General features: G+C 33.5%; 1 protein-coding gene across 1 annotated transcript in view; it reads right to left on the reverse strand.

The window, feature by feature from the left end:
* Positions 1 to 280: 280 nt before the first annotated feature.
* LOC145689451 (uncharacterized) overlaps positions 281 to 22,580 on the reverse strand; it is a 29,924-nt gene continuing 7,624 nt past the window's right edge. Inside the window, exons 2-3 of the mRNA XM_081763610.1 lie at positions 12,345 to 12,447; positions 281 to 637 (exon numbers count right to left, since the gene is read on the reverse strand). Of these exons, the coding sequence (XP_081619736.1) occupies positions 281 to 637; positions 12,345 to 12,447 (460 nt within the window). The remainder of the gene's footprint in view (positions 638 to 12,344; positions 12,448 to 22,580) is intronic.

A 22,580-nucleotide genomic window follows, 5' to 3' on the forward strand; every position in this document is an offset into this window, starting at 1 on the left:
GATATCTAAAAATATAAAAAGGTTAATTGAATTGTTAAGCTTGATTTAAAGTTTCTCATTCATAATTTCGTTTGGTAATTAAATTGAATATAGTGACAACAAATAAAAGTAATTTATATGACGCAAATTGATACAGACTTTTGTCAATGCAATTTGGTTTACCTTTGTTTATGGCATTGATCAGAAAAGAATCATGTGACAAGAATTTAAAAATTGTTACTTTATATTGAAATACAGTACATTTCTTGCGATTTTACCACATAATAATCAATGTATGTTATTACATTATTTTATTGACAGAAATAAAGAATAACAAACATAATTTTTTAATGAAATTTTTAAACGTACCATGAGTTTGGAATATTAGGGGAGAGCATTGACATGCATCCATCAGCCGTTGATATTTACATTGCATATTACAGGCAAGTTTTGTGTAAACTGGACTCACGTCCAAGGTTTTTTCAGTTTTAAAATAACATTTCCTTTGCAGTGGAGATAATTTACTAATGCTTGGAGAGTTCACTGTCAACAATAAGTGCACATTATAAAGGCATACATTTTCTCCTTTGCTCTGTCTCTCATAGACAAAAGAATTGATGATTTCGTATGGGTACTCAAACGGTGAGTTCAAGAAAATCTGTAAGAAAAAATAAAACACAATGTCACAAAAAATTTCATAATATTGCAGAATATATAACAGAAAGTATTGAAAAAACACAATTTATTCTAGCTTCTAGTTCCTCCTACGGGGCTAATACTATGTGTTACACTTATAAAGAAATCTGAAAACAATAGCCGTTATAATCTTTGCAAAGTTTGTTCCTCAAACCAAATTGCTTTCTTCGTCCAAAACCAGAAATTCTCATTTCACTTAATTGCAACCTTTTTGCAAATTAATCAGGCTTTCTGAACATGATTGTTTCTACCATATACGTAAGTATGAGATCATCGTGTCTACTAAACTAAAATTTCATGCAAATCTTTGACATTAGGCTGCGTATAAGACGAAATTTTGCAGGACATGTAGCCAAAGTTCAGAAACCTGTAATAAAATATTTTTTAAGGTTTTCCATTTGTAGTTCGGGTTAAAAGGTTGGAAAGTTTTGCTGATGATTTTACTCTGTTCTAGGTTAACTAAAGGACTGATATTTGGGAGGATTGATATTTTTCTTGAGGTGAAGAGCGTTCTTCAGAGCATTTTAGCCGTTTACTAAATCACTGGAAATCTTAGACAAAGATTCCTGGCGTTTTATATGGGTCTTTTGCTTGATATCTAGAATAATTATGAGACAATAGTTTCACGAGGTAAAGATCGCAAAAGGTAAGTAAATCTCTAAAATTTTTAACAGCTTATCAAATCATAAGGTTAGTGGTTAGGAAATAAATTTCTTTCGTAAATGATGGTATTTGTAAATGTTACTTTAAAGAGTTACCTTTTACTTGTAGCCTGAAATGTGAGGAATACATAACTGAATTTTTCAATCTAAAGCGCGGAATGATTCAACGGAATGATTACTAAGTGCTCTCTCACAAGTTTCAATCGTCAAATTATAAACCTGCATGGGGCTACATTGCATGGAATGTTTGTGCGTTCACTATACTTATGGATTTTTTTTCTTTTTTGAAGCACGCCGAATTTCTATTACATTCTTAATAGATTAGCTCAAAAGTGAATATATGATAATTTGCAAGTCTAAGAAAAAAGTATTCTCAAGTATGGGAAGATTTTTTGCGGTTCTCATAAGTAAAGATTAAATGATAGAGTTTTGATAAAGAAGGACATTACTTCAACGAGCATGTATGAGGAAATGTTAGATCTCTGATAGTGTATGACTAATTATTTTTGTTCATTTTGTAAACGGTTTGTATTATGGAAAGTCATTAATGCGTTAAATACTCTGTATCCTATAGACATGTATAAAGTTTAGGAAAACTGCAATATATATATATATATATATATATATATATATATATATATATATATATATAAAGTATATTATTTACCTAATTATTTTAAAGTTCTGGAAATTACATTAAATTATATCAGAAGAGGAATCACTTCAGGTTATTAGTTGAAATACAAGAGAAAGCTACAATTTTAATACAAATATTTTTAATGATATTTCTGTTTCTTCATAAAGCTGAGGGTACATCATCATCATCAGGACAATGTAAGATGCTGACTATAATTTAATGTAGAATCGAAACGGGAAAGACTAGTTCTTTTATACGGAAAATCAAACCTGCAACTTCTTGCTGCTTCAAAGACGGGACTTCGATTAACAAATGAAAATGGGGTTCTTACATGTGTTAAGAGGACACAGAAATTCTGCTCAAAAATCTTTGGAACCTAAATCACGTGTTCACACGAAATGTTTCCTCAGTTCTATAAACCTCGATCATAATTCTCAGTTCATGTCGAAACTATTTTCTTAAAATAATAGTGAAGATAAATAATCGATAATAGAATATAAAATAATGACATTTAAAATTTTCTGAATACATGCATTTTGATTATTATTTAGACTTCATTTTATCTAACAAATCATGTGGAATTTCAAATCACGAGGGAGGGTTTAAGCGGGAAAGAAAATCACATTCGTAGCCATACTTTTCTTAAGCATCTTGAAACTACCGGTTGTCCACTGTTTCCCTTCCATGTATATCGGGAATTACTGCAGATAATCCCTCCTTAGTATTTTGTTATAACTACCCTCAATGACATATTTATTGACTACATTTGTAGTTTTACCTTCAGGTGCTAGAATTACCAAACTTTTGGAGATGGGGCTTACTCGAGAGTACGCTACGTTAAATTGTCTATGCAAAAGCAACAACCTTTAAGTCAATCTCGATTATTTGGAGAATCTTCTACAGTGCCTAATGAATTATCATTCCAAACATACTTTCAGGAGAAACTATAGCCTTTTGAAATCAAATGGATACTCTGATGGTATGTGTGGTATTTTTGGTATAAATACAGATTTCTTTGAGCAGAAATAATTATCACCGTCGCCTTGTTCATATTTTGTGGAGAACCTTGCAAAATTTAGGCGAGCTATCGCTCCCACTTTATAGAGAAGTTTATGTTTGGGAAGGCCCCCCATATTTGACGTGTTATAAATTCCACAGTATAATTATCCCAAATATCCACTCTGAACTACCAACCAATGGACCTGTGCAGCATTTTACACCAATAAAAAGTCTAGGATACCTTTATTTTCTGGAAATTTAATATTAATTTCAGGCGTTAAAATGACACATTCACATAGGTACTTCATGGATTTTTCTTTTATTTATATTCTGTATGTCGGGACATAAAATGATATGAAATGAAATCATTGTGTTAAACGGCCTACGAATATACCTTTTAGGCTAACGGAGATGAGGTATAGGGATGAATTTTGGATATAAGATATATTATATCAAGCTCGACTTCGCCTAATAAGGATGTATGCATTTTCCCTTACAAACAGAAAATTCTACGCTGACAATTTTGTGAAGCGTCTCGGAAAATTGAGGAGCCTACAACACCATTTATATGGACTAGCACGCTCATATTGAGTTATAATTTGTCGATAAATGGTCATAGATATGAAGATTTGATGCAGGCCATTACTACGTCAGCACATATCACTCTTCGAAGTATTGGCAAGGTATGTCGGAAATTTCCAGCCAGTCGGAAAAAAGTAATCAATCTCGGAACTGAATCGTTGCCCCCATTTTATTAAAATTTCTGCTAAGAGCGTTGAAACTTTCCTTATGAGCAAAAATTCCCTCGTCCTAACCAATAACCTTGTAAGCCCTCAAAATATTTGGATCATGATACTTTATGTTGTGATATTGCAAATAGGAGTTACTTTGTCTATTAACCTTAAAGGCAGCTTAAATACATTATGTATAGTATAACCAGTCTCAAATAACGTAGCAGCATTGCCATATGAGCTATCTGCCTTTGACATGTGCCCATGAGCTATCCGCTTTCTATTTTAGTATATAATTTCATACTTTCATCATACTTTGGCTAAGTGAAAATCAACAATAAAAAAGTTTTTCCTGTTCTACGTGAAAAGAAGAAGAAAATTGTACCACACTCAGTGATAATGTCCTCCATAAGCTGCTTATAAATATTTAATTGTTTATCTGTCATGTATCATTCGTTATCAGACACTCTTTGTTCCAAACAATCGATATCATAACGTCATGATTATAATCATCGTTTCCTGACATTATTGGCAGGTCGATTTTCGAGTACCGAATTCTAATCGAGCTGACAAGTTGCGTATTATCGTATACTTTTATTTACTGGGAATTTCATATTATTTTCAGACCATCAATGTGAAAATAACGAAAAGCATCACACTGGGATCTTCAGTTCGCGCAAACGTCCTAATTTTAAAACAAATGACAAAGCACACCAAAATTTACCTTTCGCGAAAAAGAAAAACAGATTTTCGAGTATCCAATTCTAATAGGGATCAAAAGTTACGTATTCGCTAAGAATGGGAAAACAACGAAAATATCATACGCTTGATCCTCAGGTCTCACAAACAGCCTAAAGTTTGAAACAAATGAGAAAAACACAAAAATTTACCTTTACGTAAGAAATTTACAGATAACTTTTTCTATGGTATAGTGCTTTATTTGAGTTATGTGACGTAATGTTTGTGAAAAATTCGTTAATGGGAGTGATTTCATACATTTTATTTTCATAATGATCTTGCACCTCTTCGCCTATTCTCAACTTTTGTTTATGAAATTAGCCCGAACTGATCATGAGGAGGAGGTGGCTGCAATTCGAGTTCCACCCACACCCTACCCAACCATCCTTCCAATTAGGTTGTACTAAATTGTGTTGATTTAGTCAAGGGAGTTGTTCTTGATTTAGAATTTTTAACAAATTTTGGCATTGTGAGTCTTGAGAGCAAAGTTTCTCTAATGTAGCCATCTCTGTTTTCTTGTGCGTCAACTTTTCATGCATGTTCTGTGACAATTTTGTGACATTTTTCAACATCCCCAGTATGGTATGGAAAATTTATGAGTTCAAATTCATAAGCAGATTTGTATGTCATTTTACCTTCACAATGTCGCGGAGCAGAGTGTCATTAACAGGATCAGAAAGTTCAGCCCGATAACATAGTCAATTTTCTTAAGGCAAATACACTGCTCTACCAACGACAAAAAGCAAAACGTCAAAGAATTTTCTTTTACTTAAAAGACATATAATTTTTAAACTTGAAATGGTATAATCGGACAATAATATTATGACGATCTTATGACTTTTAGACAGGCAACAACACATATTCTACTACATTCATCCTGGAAATGCAAATGAATGAAGTGTGATCAGGTCGGCCATAATGACAAACGTATATCGTAGCATCTTGCGTTTTTTCGTGCATATAGCAGGGACTTCTGGTAATTGAAAATGGGCGTACCACTATCTGACCTAGATTATCTGCGACTTTTCTCACTATAGAATCTCCAAGGTGAGTACGATTATCTACAATAATTTATGCTTTGTTATTTTTATGTTATTCAAATTCTCGCTTTATATTTTAGTATATATGTCTATCAAAATTGGTCAAGAAAAGCAAAGAAATAAAGTAAGCGGTTGCTGTAATCTTCGTTGACCACAGTGAGGTAAGCGTGAAATGAAGCTGCTAAAATCATCTCCCTTAGTGACATTTTTGTTTTGAGTCATGTTGATATATATGAGTGGAATACCCATCTTCGCCACCAAAAAAGAAAACTTCTACTGCCAAGCGTCGTAGGACCTGTGAAGTTTACTTAATTGCAATGTATATTGTTGTACTAACTCTGCTGCACCGTATCAAATCACTCAAACTGTTATGCCGCCATGACCAGTCTTCTTCATTTCCTATTAGTTTGTTGAAATTGTCACCAATGCCTATTACAAGTTTTCGGTTGACATGTATGACAATTTCAAATTTTTCGCAATTTGGAGATCCTTTATGTAACGAAACCTTCACAATTTTTATGTGCTTATTGTTTTCATGCAACATTAATTGTATTTGCTTCAACCATACTTATTGCATTTCCGGGAATTCATGTATCTCAACATCACTTTCCTTTCATCCTCACCAACGAAGTAAATTGGCAGGAATTTAGGTTCCTTGTGCGGTATTATTAGTAAACTACCTATCAAGTAGCACACATGGTGTTGTACTCCAAATGTTGGCTTTAGCCACCGTGTTAAATAATTTTCCAGCTCTAAATTATATAATTTGAAAACAGCGATGTAGTTCTGAATATTATCCATAAAGTTCGAATGTTCAGGGTGGAAATTCATTAACATACTACATAGTGATTCAGCTAGAGGTTTAAAAAGCGAAAGAAGCACCTTACCAGCACTATAGAATATGTCAGAGACTTCTTGCTTTCTCTTTTGAGTATTAGTGCATACAATTGAGATTCGTAGAGCCCAAAGCCACGTATCATCGTTTTCGTAATCAATGTTGAGATCGTACTATAAGTAACTTAAATGCTGCCTTCAATAGACGTTTTCGTCTTTCAGAATGTATTCTGAATTTGCTGATAACACCAAGCTGTTGCCAATGTTTGAATCTGGAGGTTATTGTACTGATATTTGGATGTTGCGGGCCTATTACTTGAGTGTTTTGTAGCTAATATTTGGACGTTGCCGAGCTTTGCACTTCGGGATTATGGTGCCGAGTTTGGATGTAGCCGGCCTATGCACTTTAGGGTTATTTTCTTCGCGTGAAATGTGAACTTTTGGATGACTTTGTAAGTATTTTATTTGCTGCATCATTATTCCGATTTTTTCTTATGTCATCTGTATGTCTTGTTCGAGAATTTTCAACTTTTGTGAGAAAAATATAGATGATCAGGATGAAGTAAATGTTGTTGGTAAGTAGTGCATCATGACCTTTGCAGATGTCATTATATGTGAGTAGTATATATTTCTGGATTCCCTTAAACTTCTGGAAGTAATTACTTCTTATATTTCGTAGTGCAAATTAAACATAAAATGTTCGTAAATAAAATAAAATAAAACAAACATTGATAAAACATAATCTGCCAACAGGATTACGCTCTGCGCTGAAAATTGCATGAAACTCACCATTCCGATATATTTAAAAAACATGACCGAAAATTTGTCCTACCGAAAATAGCTTGAATAAACCATTGCAACTGGGCTGTCGGCACACATCCTCGAAACACACAGTAGGGTTAACTTTATTAATATCGTTCGTGTCATAGGACATAATGGAGAAATTATTCATTTTGTTCACGATATAATTTATAATATGTTCCTGAGTCTCCGTAGTCAAGACATGAATACTACACAATTGATAAAGAAGTACACGAAACATTCAAGCTCACTCTCCTACAATAAGTATGACGTTATGTTGCATCATATTACCACGTACATTTAAAATTTCTCGGGTCAAGATTAGTAACTATATTAAATCTGTAAGTTAAATATGAAGTCTAACACTTTCAATCCTGAGCTAATCTGACCTTGTTTATTCCGGTATTCTCAGGTTATTCCTTTTTTAAAAAATATAGCACACTCTTAAATAATAATACACGCATTAAAACATAATAATACACGCATTTAGAAAACATGAGCCATGGCAACAATTGCAAAGTGCCAGTTGGAATCTTAAAACAGGCGGTGAAAATTAGGAGTGTTACCAATTTGTAAGATCGAATAATTTTTGTGCACATTAGAAGCAGTTTTAAATTCATACTAGTTAACTATAGACAAAAATAAGCATACCGTTGGCTTTTTGGGAAAATTTACTATTAAAATAAGGTGTCATATGCTATGGTTTAAATTTTACAAACTTCACTTTAATTCAAACTGGCGGATTTCAAGATGGCTGCCGCCAAGGTTACCCTTACCGTATCACTACCCTCTAGACATAATATGTATTACCGCAGCTTTTGTCAACTTATTATCATTAATACGCGGGTTAGAAGCTGAGGTAAGGGACTTTCGCACGTAGTAAGCGAAAAATTAAATGCCTGTAACTCTTCCACAAAAGAGTGTATCTCAAAACTAGCTTCACCATTGTCTTCCTGATTAAATTCTAGCCCGAAATTATGTATCATATTACCGTATTCTCATTAAAAAGCTTGATCTTAATTCAAAATGACGGATTTCAAGATGGCTGCCGTCAAGGTCACACCTACCATATAACTTTCACCTAGGCCTTATATGTATCTACATGGTTATTCTTTCATTAACGCTCCGTTTACAAAGGTTAGTAAGGGACTTCTGTAGTAATCTCTAATAACCACATCACAACTCTTAAAAATTATATATATATATATATATATATATATATATATATATATATGTATGTATATAGATAGATAGATAGATAGATAGATATAAATAGAAAACTTGCACCATGACAAAAATTTATGTCATCACAAGTAATACATATATGTCCCCTATCAGCTAGAAAAATTTCATTGAAATCGGAGCCGGCCAATTGGGTGATGTCCCTTGTAAGATTGGGAGACTGAATATACAAAGGACTGAAAGAGATAGCATACAGAGAATTGCTTAGGAGACCTGTGATATCTACATACTCGAGGAAAATAGTGTAGCGTCATCAGATTATCATACGTTTCAGTTGCTTTGGAAAAACACTTGCATGGGAAATCCTTCACAATGATACAAGCCTGCGACTCGTGTTTACCGACCTCTTTGTTTGCAAGTCCCGTTTTATCACCAGCGTACTGCACAACTGCTGTGCAAACGGTGGGAATATTCACAAAGAGTGGTAACTGCTGCTGCAGATTAGTTAAAGGCCTAACTCTGATTACTATGCTCTGTATGACCATGTGTTTCTGACGATCACTAACGGCAACAACCTTTGTAGTTACCTTGACACTGATCATACGGTGTATTATATACTGTCTGCGTACAACAATTTATTTGTATATATGTTTCTTCAACATTATCACACTTTATTTCAAATGTCAATTAATCCTTTATTTGATAAATATAAATTTGTCAAATATCCTTAAACTTTTAACGTGCTTTAGAGTATGTGAGGCTGTGCTATATATCATAAGAACTAATATTATTCCTTGCAATTATTTAATCGAAACATCGCTATACTCTTTCCGTGACCTACCACAGTCAAATTAGAAGTTACATACAAATGACAAGAGAGAAACATGTGAAGAGCTTAAAGGGGAAAAGAGCAAAGAGTAAACTTTGCCTCTTTGACTCTAATTATTCTTAATTAAAGTACTCGTAGATATGTATAAGAGCTGGGAGCTTCTATAATTTTCTTTACATAGTAATTGAATCCGGGTATCTATAGATCATATACGACTTGGGATCAAGTGTATCACGTGTTATATTTGTCGATTAGTTACTCGTATTTGTAGCTGTTCAGTTAAATAAGAACCCAGGTCGTGCGAAAGTACTCTGCATTTTAATTAAAAGACTAGTTAAAGGTTTACTGTGTGAATGGAAACGAATCTGGTCATATCTCATATTGGACCTTTTGACATTATATTAACTAGCTACAATTAACACAAAACAAATTTGGAACTCATAAGAACGTTTTGAAAGGGAAATTAATACTAATCGGGTTACAAATACTTCAATTTATGTAACAACATAAACAACAATTTTATGTTTGGTATAATAAATACTACAAATAAACATAATAAACACTAAACAATATAAACAAAATACAAAATTGTAAATAGCACTTTCAAAGATACAGCTTTTTACTTTTTTTTTACAGGACTTTTGGAAGATCCTCTATTAAAACAAATTAGGAATAGAATCACTTTTTAATTGTTTTTCCAAACCACTATTTTCTATATTTCTTATATTATTCGGTCATTTAAGAAATTGAATGACATAATGACATATCACATAGCCAAATGACATATCAAGAGCTTAGGACGAATCTTTCAGCGGCAAAGATCAGTAGCTAAAAGGATGGATCAATAACAATCAGTTCAAAGCTTTAATCCAGAAGAACTGGAATGCTAAAAAACGTAGCAGAAGAGAAGATCTGAAGTTCAGATGAGGAATAAAAACCACAAAACATTTTAAAACATCGCCGGAACTTGCTGCTAAGAAGAAGAAATTGCAACTATCCGTCTTTTTACTACAGTATACAGAACTAAGACATCAACAAGTCACGCGGCCCTTCTAGCATCTTTCCCTCTAGAGGACGTCGTAATGATCACATCACAAAACGTGATTGATACAAACAAAATTCAGAGATAGAAAAGGTTTTAGCTAGAGCCATTTTAGCCGACATTGATGTAGTTCTCAAAGAAAAAAAGAGTTATAGCTTTGTACTTTGATGGTAGACAGGACCGCACTTTAACCTTAGAAAAGAAGAAAAAGTGTTAGACGTGTTTGAGGAAAGATGAACATGTTGTGCTAGTTGTATAACCTGGATCAAAGTATCTGAGGCACGTCACTCCAGAGCTAGGATGGAGAGACTGCATTCAATAAGCAAAGCTTAACAATTATTGCCGTGAGAAGGACATTGATGTCACAAATCTGTATTATTGGCGGGGATGGTACATCAATAAACTGTGTCCTCAAGAATTGTGATATGAAAAGTCTTTGAACAGGACTCTCCAAAGAGTTGTTTGCGTGTTCCATACCATCGAACTTCCACTTCGGTACTTCAACCCTCGACGGAAAGAATATAGGATCAAACACCTACGCGAATCCAATTCCAACATTGCTGAAACATTGTAGAAATAAAACCATCACACGTTTTGACCCCACTCCAGTATCTCGAATTTCTGATTTGAAGATGGAAGAAGGGGATACTCGAAACTGTGACCAACAGTATTTTCTCGACATTTCAAAAGCGATATTGTCCTCAAGGCTCAGGAGAAAGAAATTTAAGTTAAGTACGTCAAGCAAAGTGGCTGACTCTTGGAAATAGAATATTAGGTTTTTATGTATCAACCAGTAAAACATCCGACAATTTTGTGCTCCTAGTTGTCATGAAAGTCTTCATATTCATTTGAATTCCAATTAAAAACGAACCATCTATCTTGGAAGGACCACTTCATCTATAGAAACTGATGACGTCTTACCACTGTCTGGACGAAGTTATAAGAAATATTGTTGACCCATAATCAAGAGAAATGCCTGGTTTAGCCATCCAGGTAATCTCCTCTTGTCAATGATTTCAGATTCTGATGCTGTCAAGACGCAATTGTAGTACAAAAGAATACTCAAAACTAGAACAACATTGTGTCGAACCAATGTCATTCGAGAATTTTCTGTTCCTTTGGAAATTAGAATTGACACGCCACCACATGCAGAAATCATCGATTGGTTAAACTGCAAATTAAGGGAGACAGCACTTACGACGAATATAAGCACTGAAGTCCTGAGTAAGAATATTAGAAGTTCTGCCTTTGTAAATGAGGACAAAAAAGACTTTCCTTGTCACAAACAAAATGTTGAACGAATGGTCAAACTCGTCACGGAGGTTGCATGTTGGTGGACCTAAACAACAGCACAAATTTGTTTTAGATATTCTGAAGTCATTGAAGCAAATACCGAATTTTGATACGTAGTCTTACATTATTGAGAAGTAACTAAGCAAAAATAATAAATAAATAAATAAAAAGGGGAGCAGGCAGATGGGACTTGTTCTGCAGTCACCTCCAGTTCTGAGTCCTGAATTATTTCCTAAACGGGTTTTCAGCAATTGGAAAGAAACGAAGATTTGCAGAATTCCTTTTAGTCTCATACAGAAATCTTCTTCTTTTATTTAAGTGATAAAATAATTATAACGCTCATATTTTGGAACGTTAGTCAGAAAGAAAAATATGAGATTTTTACGAAATATTCAGTAAATTTTTATGAATGAGATATACAAAATAGCCATAATAAACTTCTTGTGTGTATTTACTTGTCTTTTCCAATGCTGTTTCAATGACTTAAACTACAGAAATATATATATATATATATATATATATATATATATATATATATATATATATATATATATATATAATTAGTTAAAAGTTACCTTTTTGCTGATTTTTTCTAATATTTGGGCTCTACTAGACAGCAAAAGGAGTCGTCTGATATGTTGGGATCTTTAAAAGTTTTACTGATGCCATTTGGCCAAAATTCCACACTAGCCATAACCGGATTAAAAAGAGAAGTCGATACACTATAATGTAAATCCTTTATTGTAAACCTTAAACTCATGAATATACTGCAAGAGAAAGTATTTAAATATTTATTTATCTTTTGTTATATTAACGTAATTAATACAGTGGATGACTTAAGAAATCATCTAATGAGCTATTAATAATTATGTAAAATTTACCTTGGCTTTCTGGGAAATATAACCTAAACCAATTACCATTTTTGGATCCGTACTCTGAATTGATGCATTTCTTAAAATTTCCATGCCATACTTAACTCCTTTGCTGAAAAGGAAGAAGTCTATATATTAATGAATTCAACATGATTTTATACGTAATATTTTTTATTTTCTAGGGTAATGACACACATTTACACCATTCTCGTAATTATTAATGATTTAGAGTCTTTAAGTATAGTTTTAATAATAGCAACAAGATGAAGGTATAGACTTAACAGATTTAATCAAATCAAATAACAAAACGTATATGTTTCTGACTTAACATAACACTTCAGTAGTATATGCCTCCAATTCAATAGAATTTCTCAATATAGAACTGGAGGTCTGTATATTTATGTTCATTTAATTGTAGTACATGTGAACATTTACATCTAAATGCATACTCGTGACGTATACATGTCAGTTGAAATGAATCAATTATGAATATATACTTTTCAAAGTCAGGACAAATACAGTTTACTAAACACATTCACTTGTTGTTTCAGTAATGAAACACTAGTAGCGCCAGAAAATAATGTACACTAACAAAATATTGCAAAAAGATGTATCAAAATCTACTATAAACTTAGTAAATAAGTTATTCATAATGTCTGAAAATATAATAGTACAATTTAAACAAGTATATCTCGTTACACTGTAAAAGTACAGAAGACTTCTAAGGTATGTGAATTTACTAGTGTAATTAAAGGTAATAGACCAATAACCTCCAATTCATTGCTATTAAGGAATTCGATTGGAAGAGGACCATATGCTTTGAAATCTCAAACCAGACATTTTTACAGTTTTCACAAATTCTGACTTCAGTGGGATAATAAGATCAGCGTTATTATTCGATGTTATTATTATGATTAAAAGTGCATACATTTCGTTTCATCGTATTACAGTTTTTTTCTGTATGGTAATCAATATTTCCACCAAAACTTACCATAGCTACCTGCTGTATACACCAGTTCCGAAAGGAATACAGAAAGAATAAGACAATGAACTCTATCCTTATCATAATTAATTCATATCATAGAAACTATTTCTTGCTGTCTATTATCGTTTGTACTCTATACCGGGTAGTGTTAATTACGAAAGTCAAGTGTTTGCTTTATCTTTTTTTTGGATAGTTTCAAATTCGTTAAACGGCCCTTGCACACTATTATTTTTTGTAACCATGTTGAATGACTTGCGTATTTTGCTATTTCATTCCTTGGTGTTCGTGACCATTCTAAAGTAAAAAAAAAAACTCCGAATAACCCCATCTACACGTCAACATTTCTTCGCTTTCTAATGATGTTCATTCCTAACAAGCAAGAATAGTTTTAGTAAATAACATAGTTATTCTGCTGTATTAGTCACGAAGTCAACTTTGGAAGTACAAATTATTAGAAAGAATTGAATGTTATGTTATAGTAGGTAAGATACCTCACTTCTATGACAAAAGAGTAGAACAGCTAATTTTACATATAATACTTAGATAAAGCATAATTCCCCAAATTATTCTAACTCAAAGGCATTACAAATAAAATGTAATTATTTTAAGATTTATAGCATTAACTTGAAGTTCTTTCTTTGCCATGGAATTTTAAATTTAAGAGAATAATTTGTGGTCGCGGTTCAGTCCATGAAAGACTTTTTATCTGATTTATGTAACGGAAAATTAATAAGCGCAAAAGCATTTAAAATAATATAATTAATCAAAATTTTATTTAATTTAACTATAAGGTACTTATACCTTACTAATACTTAATTTACATCTTCACCAACACTAACATTTCTACAAAATTTCAAATATAAATATATTCATAATTTTCAAAGTTACTACAAGTGTCGAAACTACGTTTACGTTTTTCTTTCCTACGCGTTGCAAGTGATTTACAAGTTTTGCAATAATATTGACCACACTCTAACTTTATTGTGTTACGTTTAGACATTTGTTGTGAAAATAAATTACATATTATTATTTACCTTCTTTTTTTCAATGACCCTTTGTTAGGCTAACTATTTCGTCTTCTAAACACATACTTATCTTCTAGTAGCTTAATGCATACTTACTGACTTCTATGTTATATATATATATATATAATGCTTAAAACTTCTAATTATTTTCGCATTCCTATAATTTTCCTATTGATTTAACCTTAATCAGCAGTCTTTATAATCCTATAGGAGACTTCTTTATAAAGAGCTGTTTCTTAACACCACTTACTTTTTAGAACATTTTCTCTATAGAAATTAAGTTTAAACTCTTTATTTGTTAATTTGACATTTGGTTCTTTAATTGAGTTCGTTCCTGATTTTAATCCTACAACTCTTTCATAATTATACCTTTAATTTCATCTTTCACTTAACCAACGATTTTCTTGTTTATTTGAGGTGTAATGTATCCACTATTTTGAGGATAATCATCTGTATCGAAGTAATCAATAGAATTTGTCATACACATCGGTGTTTAGTATAATCCCGCACGTGAATAACATTTTCATTTTGTCTTGATATTTTAAGCTCAACACATTCTAATGGAAATCATACATTAAATATTTTGATAGGTCTACTATACTTCTTTGAACACTTAATGGTTTGTTAAAACATAATTTGGTTTTATTCAATATTATTCCACATAGGTTCTTTGCATAAACAATTCTATTTCTAAATTTTGATTGAAAAATGAACTTTTCTACTCTTGTGGGATCATATTCTATTTTACTGGCTTCTACAGTCTTCTAACATTTTCCATTGTCGTCTCTAAAATTGAGTTGTTCATGAGGTTATAGAAGTCTCTGAAAACACCTTGTTGCCTTAGGTCTCATCTCTTTCTCTAAATCTATATAATTCTTTAACCAATCCCGTTATATACACTCTATCACTCGATATATTATTTTTAATTTTAAACTAAGGGAAAACATGTTTCAAGTTTCAACAGTGAACCACATACTTTTCTTTATCATATAGAGCTGTCAATAGGTTTAATACTTCGAGACAGGTTGACACATATTTTCAGGAACTAATGATAGTTTTTGTGTTTATCATGTAATTTTTAGTATATTTAAATATATAAACTGTATTTTAATTATGGAGTATATTGTGAAGTCTCTTCCCTTTATTTCTTCCTCACCTCCTCCCTTCTAAGTTTTTTTATATGGTAGGTATTATTTCATTGCCCAACCATACAGGTTATTTGAGTTTAAGCACATTAGAGAAGAATATCCTTTCTTTTCATTATAATCTTCAATATATCCATTATTTTCTTTTACATATCTTTTTTACATTGGCCAATTAAAACTCTTAGAACTTTCTCAAGCCATATTATAATCCTTTTATGAATAATTGAGGACAAAAAAAATCATAACGACGAAAATAACAATGTTGAGATAGCAAATAAAAACGCATAATTTTATCCCGTAAGTACTGAAGGTTGTGATGTTGCATCTAAATACTCTGTAGGCGTCAGGAATTTTATCTGAATACATTAAATGGCACCAAACGATATGCACTTACAGTTAGAAGGAAAATACATAGGACTTGTGTCGGTTTTGGCGGAATAAAGTAATAATTAAATGCTCAATGCGTATTGACACTAGTTGCCCTATAAACTACCTGCCTTGCGTTAAAAAAACTAAAAATGAATCCCTGGATCATGTATACCCACCATTTGGAAAAAGTACGCATTTTTGAAATCGTCCTTTAGATCGCCTCCAAACTCTATAGAGAAAACTTTGAATGACTCATACTTCTTGCTACAAAATTTAAAATACAAAAAATGGCTTAATGTAGAATACATGTCCGCCATTTGGAAACTTCGTCGCTATTTAGAACATTCTGTCACATTGTTCTCAAAAGCTACACAACTGTTGATTGTCTCGTTTCTATGCTCAAAATGCTCATATAGGAAACGAAAATTGCGTCCTGAAGGGTGGATATCCGCCATTTTGATAACTGGTCGTCATATTGAAGTTTTAGATCGGATCGCCTCCAAGTTTAGAGTGCCTTGTTCTTCCACTCTGAACAATTGAAGTTAAAAGTATGAAAATGTCATCCTACTACATTGATACCATTCTTTCTAAAAAAAGAAAAAAAAAAACGTCGTCTTGAAATGTTCGTCGGATCTCCATCAACATCTACACGGCAAATATAGAGTATCTCGTGCTACTACCCTCAAACGTTCTACCTCAAAGATTGAAAGTTATTCTTTTTAGCATACCTGTGTGCCAATTTGAAACAATAGCTGTCATTTGGAGATTTACGCCGAAATAATATACAGCAAATTTCGGGTATATTCTGCTTCCAACCTCAAAATTTCAAGTTATAAAACTGACAATTGCGCCCTTTAGCCTGGTACTTACAGACAGGAGACAAACAGACAAACGAATAAAAATGTAGAGCAAGTCGTCTTAAGAGCCTCATGTTGAACAGAGAGGCCTCGCGGCAGCTGCGTCAAGCACATGTTTTCTTCGTGGAAACGTTACAAACATGTGGGTGTTTTGCCGATTCACGCTATTTTTAAGGATTTCTAGAGTACGGTCTGTAGTGTTGTTAACACAATGGGTTGTTTAATCTTGTGCGTAGTGCTGCACACTACATGATGCATCTTCTAACATATTTTGGATTATTTGAACTTATATGTTTTTTGCCGGAATCACCTCAATATTAAACCAGCATGCTATTCATAACTTTTCATTCCCAGGTAAACTTGGATCTGTCATGTACCAAGCAGGGTCCATACCATAAGCCTAAAGACATGTTGCACAGAAATTCGCGAACATAACTGCTAATAGGAGCACATATAAATCATGATATTCTGTAAGGTATTTTTGGGACCAAATTATTATTTTTTAATTCCTTTCACTTTCAGAATTCAATTTAGTTTATTAATGCCCAAGTATCACGAAAATAAAACATTTTGATTTTTCCTACGCATCGGATGTGACTTGCGCCCTGTCCTATAAATAGGACGCTGGTCCTTTCTGATATACTACAAAGGCCATATTCCTAACTAATTGCATTGTATTGCTTAAGTGAAGCAATTCAAATTTTTACCGCTAAGTGCCTCAAGGCATGAGTGATCACGGCTGGTCTATCGAAGCACGAAGTCTTCCTGATTTATATCTATCTATCTCTCTCTCTCTCTATCTATCTATCTATATCTATCTATCTATCTATCTATCTATCTATCTATCTATCTATATCTATCTATCTATCTATATATATATATATATATATATATATATATATATATATATATATATATATATATATATATATGCGTGTGTGTTTTGTATTGATGTTTATTTACCAAAATTATACAAAATAAGATATATGACACATAACTAAACAGAACGTACAAATACCAATATTTGAAACACTAGACTGTTACGTTTGAAATTCAGATAACTGCTATTTTGTAATTTCGATCTACCTGTGCTAGTTTGTTACACGTGTTTAGCTTTGATTCAAAGTTTAGTTTTCTTTGCCTTCTTGGTATTTCACGAAACTCTTTGAAACACAATGTAACATTACACTTTTCAAGTATGATAATGATTTTAAGTGCATCTATTGGCATCTTTACGTCTTCCTTTCCATAATGAAGTAACCACTTCCAGCGAGGCTTACATCATTGCATACATTTGAAAATGTGACCGCCAAGTTTGTTATATATGATAGATATTCAGATATGTTGCGTGTAAATGTCAGAAGATCCATATTGAACTGAGTTGGTTTCGTAAACATGATTATGAGTTTACGATCATCATGTTAATAATTCGTGAAAATATCACCCAATACCACTTCTTGCATCTTATACCAATTCTAAGTTTTTGAAACAGTCGACACCTCCCATATGGTTATTGTAGGATAACATGAGCCTGCTCAATTCTAATATGTTCATCATGTAGTCGGCTCCACCTCATCGTTCACGAAACAGGATGTATTTTGTCAGAATTTGTGCCTGCCAATTACAACACGTTAATTGTCATTCCATTTAGCAATGAGAACTTACCATCCCAGTCGAAACTGTATTCATATGAACTCGCTGCATATGTATTTACTCAACTCTTGAATCAGTCAATGGATACTAAGACACTCTATTGCTTTCCAGAGTACCGGTTGCTCTGAATCCCAATTCACGAAGATGTATTTGCAGACCTCTACTTGCGAAAAAGTTCTCAATATATAGCAGATGACTATTCAGACCATTTACAATATCTAGCATATTGAAAAACCACTCTGGAATCTTAAGAAAAATCGTCTTCTCTATCATGATATATATTGTCGCTAGCACTCTCCTTTATTTTCATATCCTTTCCATAGCAGATATCAAATTTTTATAACAAGTTTTATAATCGTACAACAGAAAATGATGATTATTCTTTATATGTACATCATAACGAACTGTTTCCTTCACTATAGTTATATTGCACTGAGTCACTGTTGAAAATACAAAAGAATATCTCTGGAGATGATTTGTTTACAACATTTCTCATTCAGTTCGCTGAAGTTTCTGTCAGTTTGTACACCAACTAGGCGAAGATATGTGTACACTTTGTAAATAAAAAATAGCGACACCTCAATTCTCAAGGTAGCTTACACAGAAAACCATATTTACAACCGGCTAGAAGAGGAATAGAAGGAAATTATGAGTGTGATAGTTCATTTGCATTATCTCTGACACCTACGGTGCACAACGGCGCTTACTAATTATTTATGTATCAGTAATATTCTCTCCAGATGGCACCTGAGAGCGTCTCGTAAGTTATTGGAGTGAGAATTCTGCATTGCATTTGTGATATGTAGGCCCAGGTAATTAGCATTTTGTGATCGTTCTCTGCTTTGTCATTGTTTGAACTGTGTCAAGTGGCAATATTGTGGTTATGCAGCGTTGTTTTTGTATGAAATTGTCGCTACATGTGGACTGTAAACAAGTATGATGGGTAAGAAATGTAACTTGTCGTCACGTTAACAAGACATAATTCTTGTTTTGCACAGCTAAGTTACATCTCTAAAGGAGATGGCTGGAATACTCAAAATTGACCATTCAACGGCAGAAAGAATAATTTACAAGCAAAAATAGTATTAGAAATCATCCCTTTGTCAACAGTGTGATAGAAAAAGAAAGCATCACCTAGAGCAGATCGCCAAATAAAATCAATAGCATTGCAGAATTAAGGAACGACTTCCCCGAAAATCGTTTCTATAATTTGAGGTGATCTTGGAACTGCAGTTACTCGTACGACTGTATTGTCCTAACTGTATGAAAGGGATATTACGAAGAAAAAAAAACCGCCTGGAAAGTCGAAACTGTCAAAAACATAGAAGACTTCAACACGTAGGTTTGTGAGGCGATATGCTACTTGCACTTATGACAACTGGAAGCATGTTGTTTCCTCCGTTGAAAAAAAAAATTATAATAGTGGGAAACGATAGTGGTGTGAAGTTGTGGATACGAATAAGCGAGGAACTTGACACGGATTTTGTTTAAGAGATGCAGATATTCAGTTACTGAGTGATGGTATGGGCTTTCATTTGATGCACAAAAAAAAAGTCTTCAAATTCTGGTACGTAAAATTCTTACAACAGCTAAAGATAACTTTCCTGAAGAAAATATGGACTACTTCTTTTTCGAGGACGTTAATGCTTCTTGCCACCGAGCGAAAATTGTTAATACGTGGTGCAAGAATATGACTATTCAGACTCATGTGGCCTCCAAACTTACCTGACATGAATCCAATTGTAAAGTTTGGGTCAATATGACCAGAAGACTCAATAGACAAATATCTCAGATAGAATGGAACTCATGGAACAGATAATCCGGGAGTGATTCCATGAAATCGAGGTTGCATTTTGCAATAGCCTTGTCACAAAAAGGCCTCGACAATTTCCTGCACTTCCTAAAGCCCATGGTCTACATACGAAATCTAGTTTGATGTATTGTACCTCTCAATGTTCGTACACAATATATCTTACTCTTAAGAAATTACATTTTTTGTTTTGTGCTATTATTGTTGATCTTTCATACTTTTATGTAAAATTCTTCCCACAGCCGTTTTTGCTGAAAACACACATAGCTACTAATATATACATATAAATTCATTATATACATATAAAAAACTTGAAACTGCGGCGCAAGTAATAAGAATGAACTGCTCATTAAGAATATGCACTGTAATATTATCAGCAATTCATGTAAAAACTCATATTGGTTAATGTATGTTGTGGAAACCATATCCGAGCAAGTGTCGCTATTTTTTCTTTACAGAGTGTATGATGCGTATTTTTTTCAAATTTGATCCTTATTATTCAGCACTTTTCTTTTTCTACCACTTATTTCTCTACTGTAGTTACAGTAAAGCTTAGATGCAAATTGCATTCAATTGAGAAAAGTATTAAAAAAATCTTGTCCCATTCCCTTTGCACAGGTTTCCAAAGTCCTTCCACAGCTGTCACACGCCGTTTTCCCAAAGCCCGCTTCAGCAATCCGAATCTACAAGAGTTCATAGGACTTGTATCTGGAGATTTAATAAGTACCTGATTGAAATGTATCACCTGTATACCACTTGCCTCCTTCACCCCCCCTGTAGAATGCGAGGGACGATCGTGTGGTATGTGATGAGGCCTTGTCCATGTGAATGCGCACCAGATTGACGTCATTTCCGTACATTGATGGAATCTCATGCTCGTAGATGGGATATATGATCTGCCTCTGAAAATACTGCGAATTTATTTTGCAGTTCTTCGCCCTACGAATTTTCAGTTTACCTCGGTAATAGTAGCCAGTAACGATCATGAAACCTTTTGGGAAGGATTCCTTACAAACACGGACTAACCTTCTGAAGTTCTTGGCGCCTTTCTCTCCGTACATGATGGCTCTCGGCTTGCCGCGGTCGGAAAGGTAAATCCATGCGTCATCGAGCGTTATGATGTACATCCATCTTTGTTTTGCCAGGTGCCGTTCGTACAGCTTCTGGGTGTTACCCTTTCGTTCCTTTTGGTGGACATCCGTGAGAAGATGGCCGCGAGCTTTCATGACTTTTTCTAGCTTGAGTTCATAGTGTAACGTCCGTCTCACAGTCCCCAAAGACACATCAAGACGATTAGTCATATACCTTTGTGTTGGCGGATATTTTTGCATTGCGATTTTGCGAAGTTTCCTCTGCATGGTGGAGGTTGCCTTGGTGCATTGCTGCTTCCTAAGCAACTTCATTGGTAATCCAAATGGTGGGGCTTCGTTGTTCTTGTACTTATTAATAACATTTTTATTCCACTTAAACTGATGTTGCAACCATTGTTCTTGCACTGCTTTCTAATGACAGAAACACCAAAGAGGGCGTCATAAAGAGCCTCAACATAGCCTTTTCAAAATGGGCTTAGTTTGGGAGGCATTTTGGTCACAGAGCATAAGCCCACACACTTGAAAAAAATTAACAGAACACTCACAACAATGGTCCTGTTCTGTGTGTTACTTTCGTCCGCGCGGAAAGCTAACTCCGTTCCCAGGGAGGCACTGCACAACATTGCAGGACGCTACGAGCCAAGTTGGGTCAGTCCATTCTGCCCGGACGGGGAAAGGAACGAAATCGGTCAAACGTAGGCTGAACTACCACTGTAAAGGGTAATTTAGTAGAGATTCATATACAGTATATCGTGTAATATAATTAAATGCTATAAAAGTTTGAGTACTAAATTACCTGTTTCAATGCTTTTGCAGTACGTTAATTTGGGAAAATATGGTTTATTTAAGAATTATAAATATATATTAGGCTGGTTCGAAAAAATATTTTTTAAGTCGAATTTCTATAGTACGAAAGAGATCGACGTCTACCGAAATGTATAACTGTGTTTTTCAAACGGGCAATACGTTTAGTTCGCGCATCGACATAAAAAAATGGTCAAATTATCAAAAACAGTACTCTTTTTGAAACACTGTATAAAATACAGCTACTTCCTATAGTAAAAATACAGCGGTTAGTTTTTAGTAAGTACATAAAATAGACAGAAGTAAATCGAAAACTCATAGTATCTGTAATCGCGCAAGGTCAAAATTTCCTCAAATTATCAGACAATGTACTTCGTTTAACATTCTGTATAAAATACAGTTTACTTTTATATATTTCTTATAGGCAGTAATTTTCTCGTAGTTATATAGTAATACACAGAAGAAAAGTTGAAATTCAAAATTATATTTAGTTTGCGCATTACAAC

This window comes from Thermobia domestica, chromosome 7 (genome assembly GCF_964235325.1).
Source record: "Thermobia domestica chromosome 7, izTheDome1.hap1.1, whole genome shotgun sequence".
NCBI classification, from domain to species: domain Eukaryota; kingdom Metazoa; phylum Arthropoda; class Insecta; order Zygentoma; family Lepismatidae; genus Thermobia; species Thermobia domestica.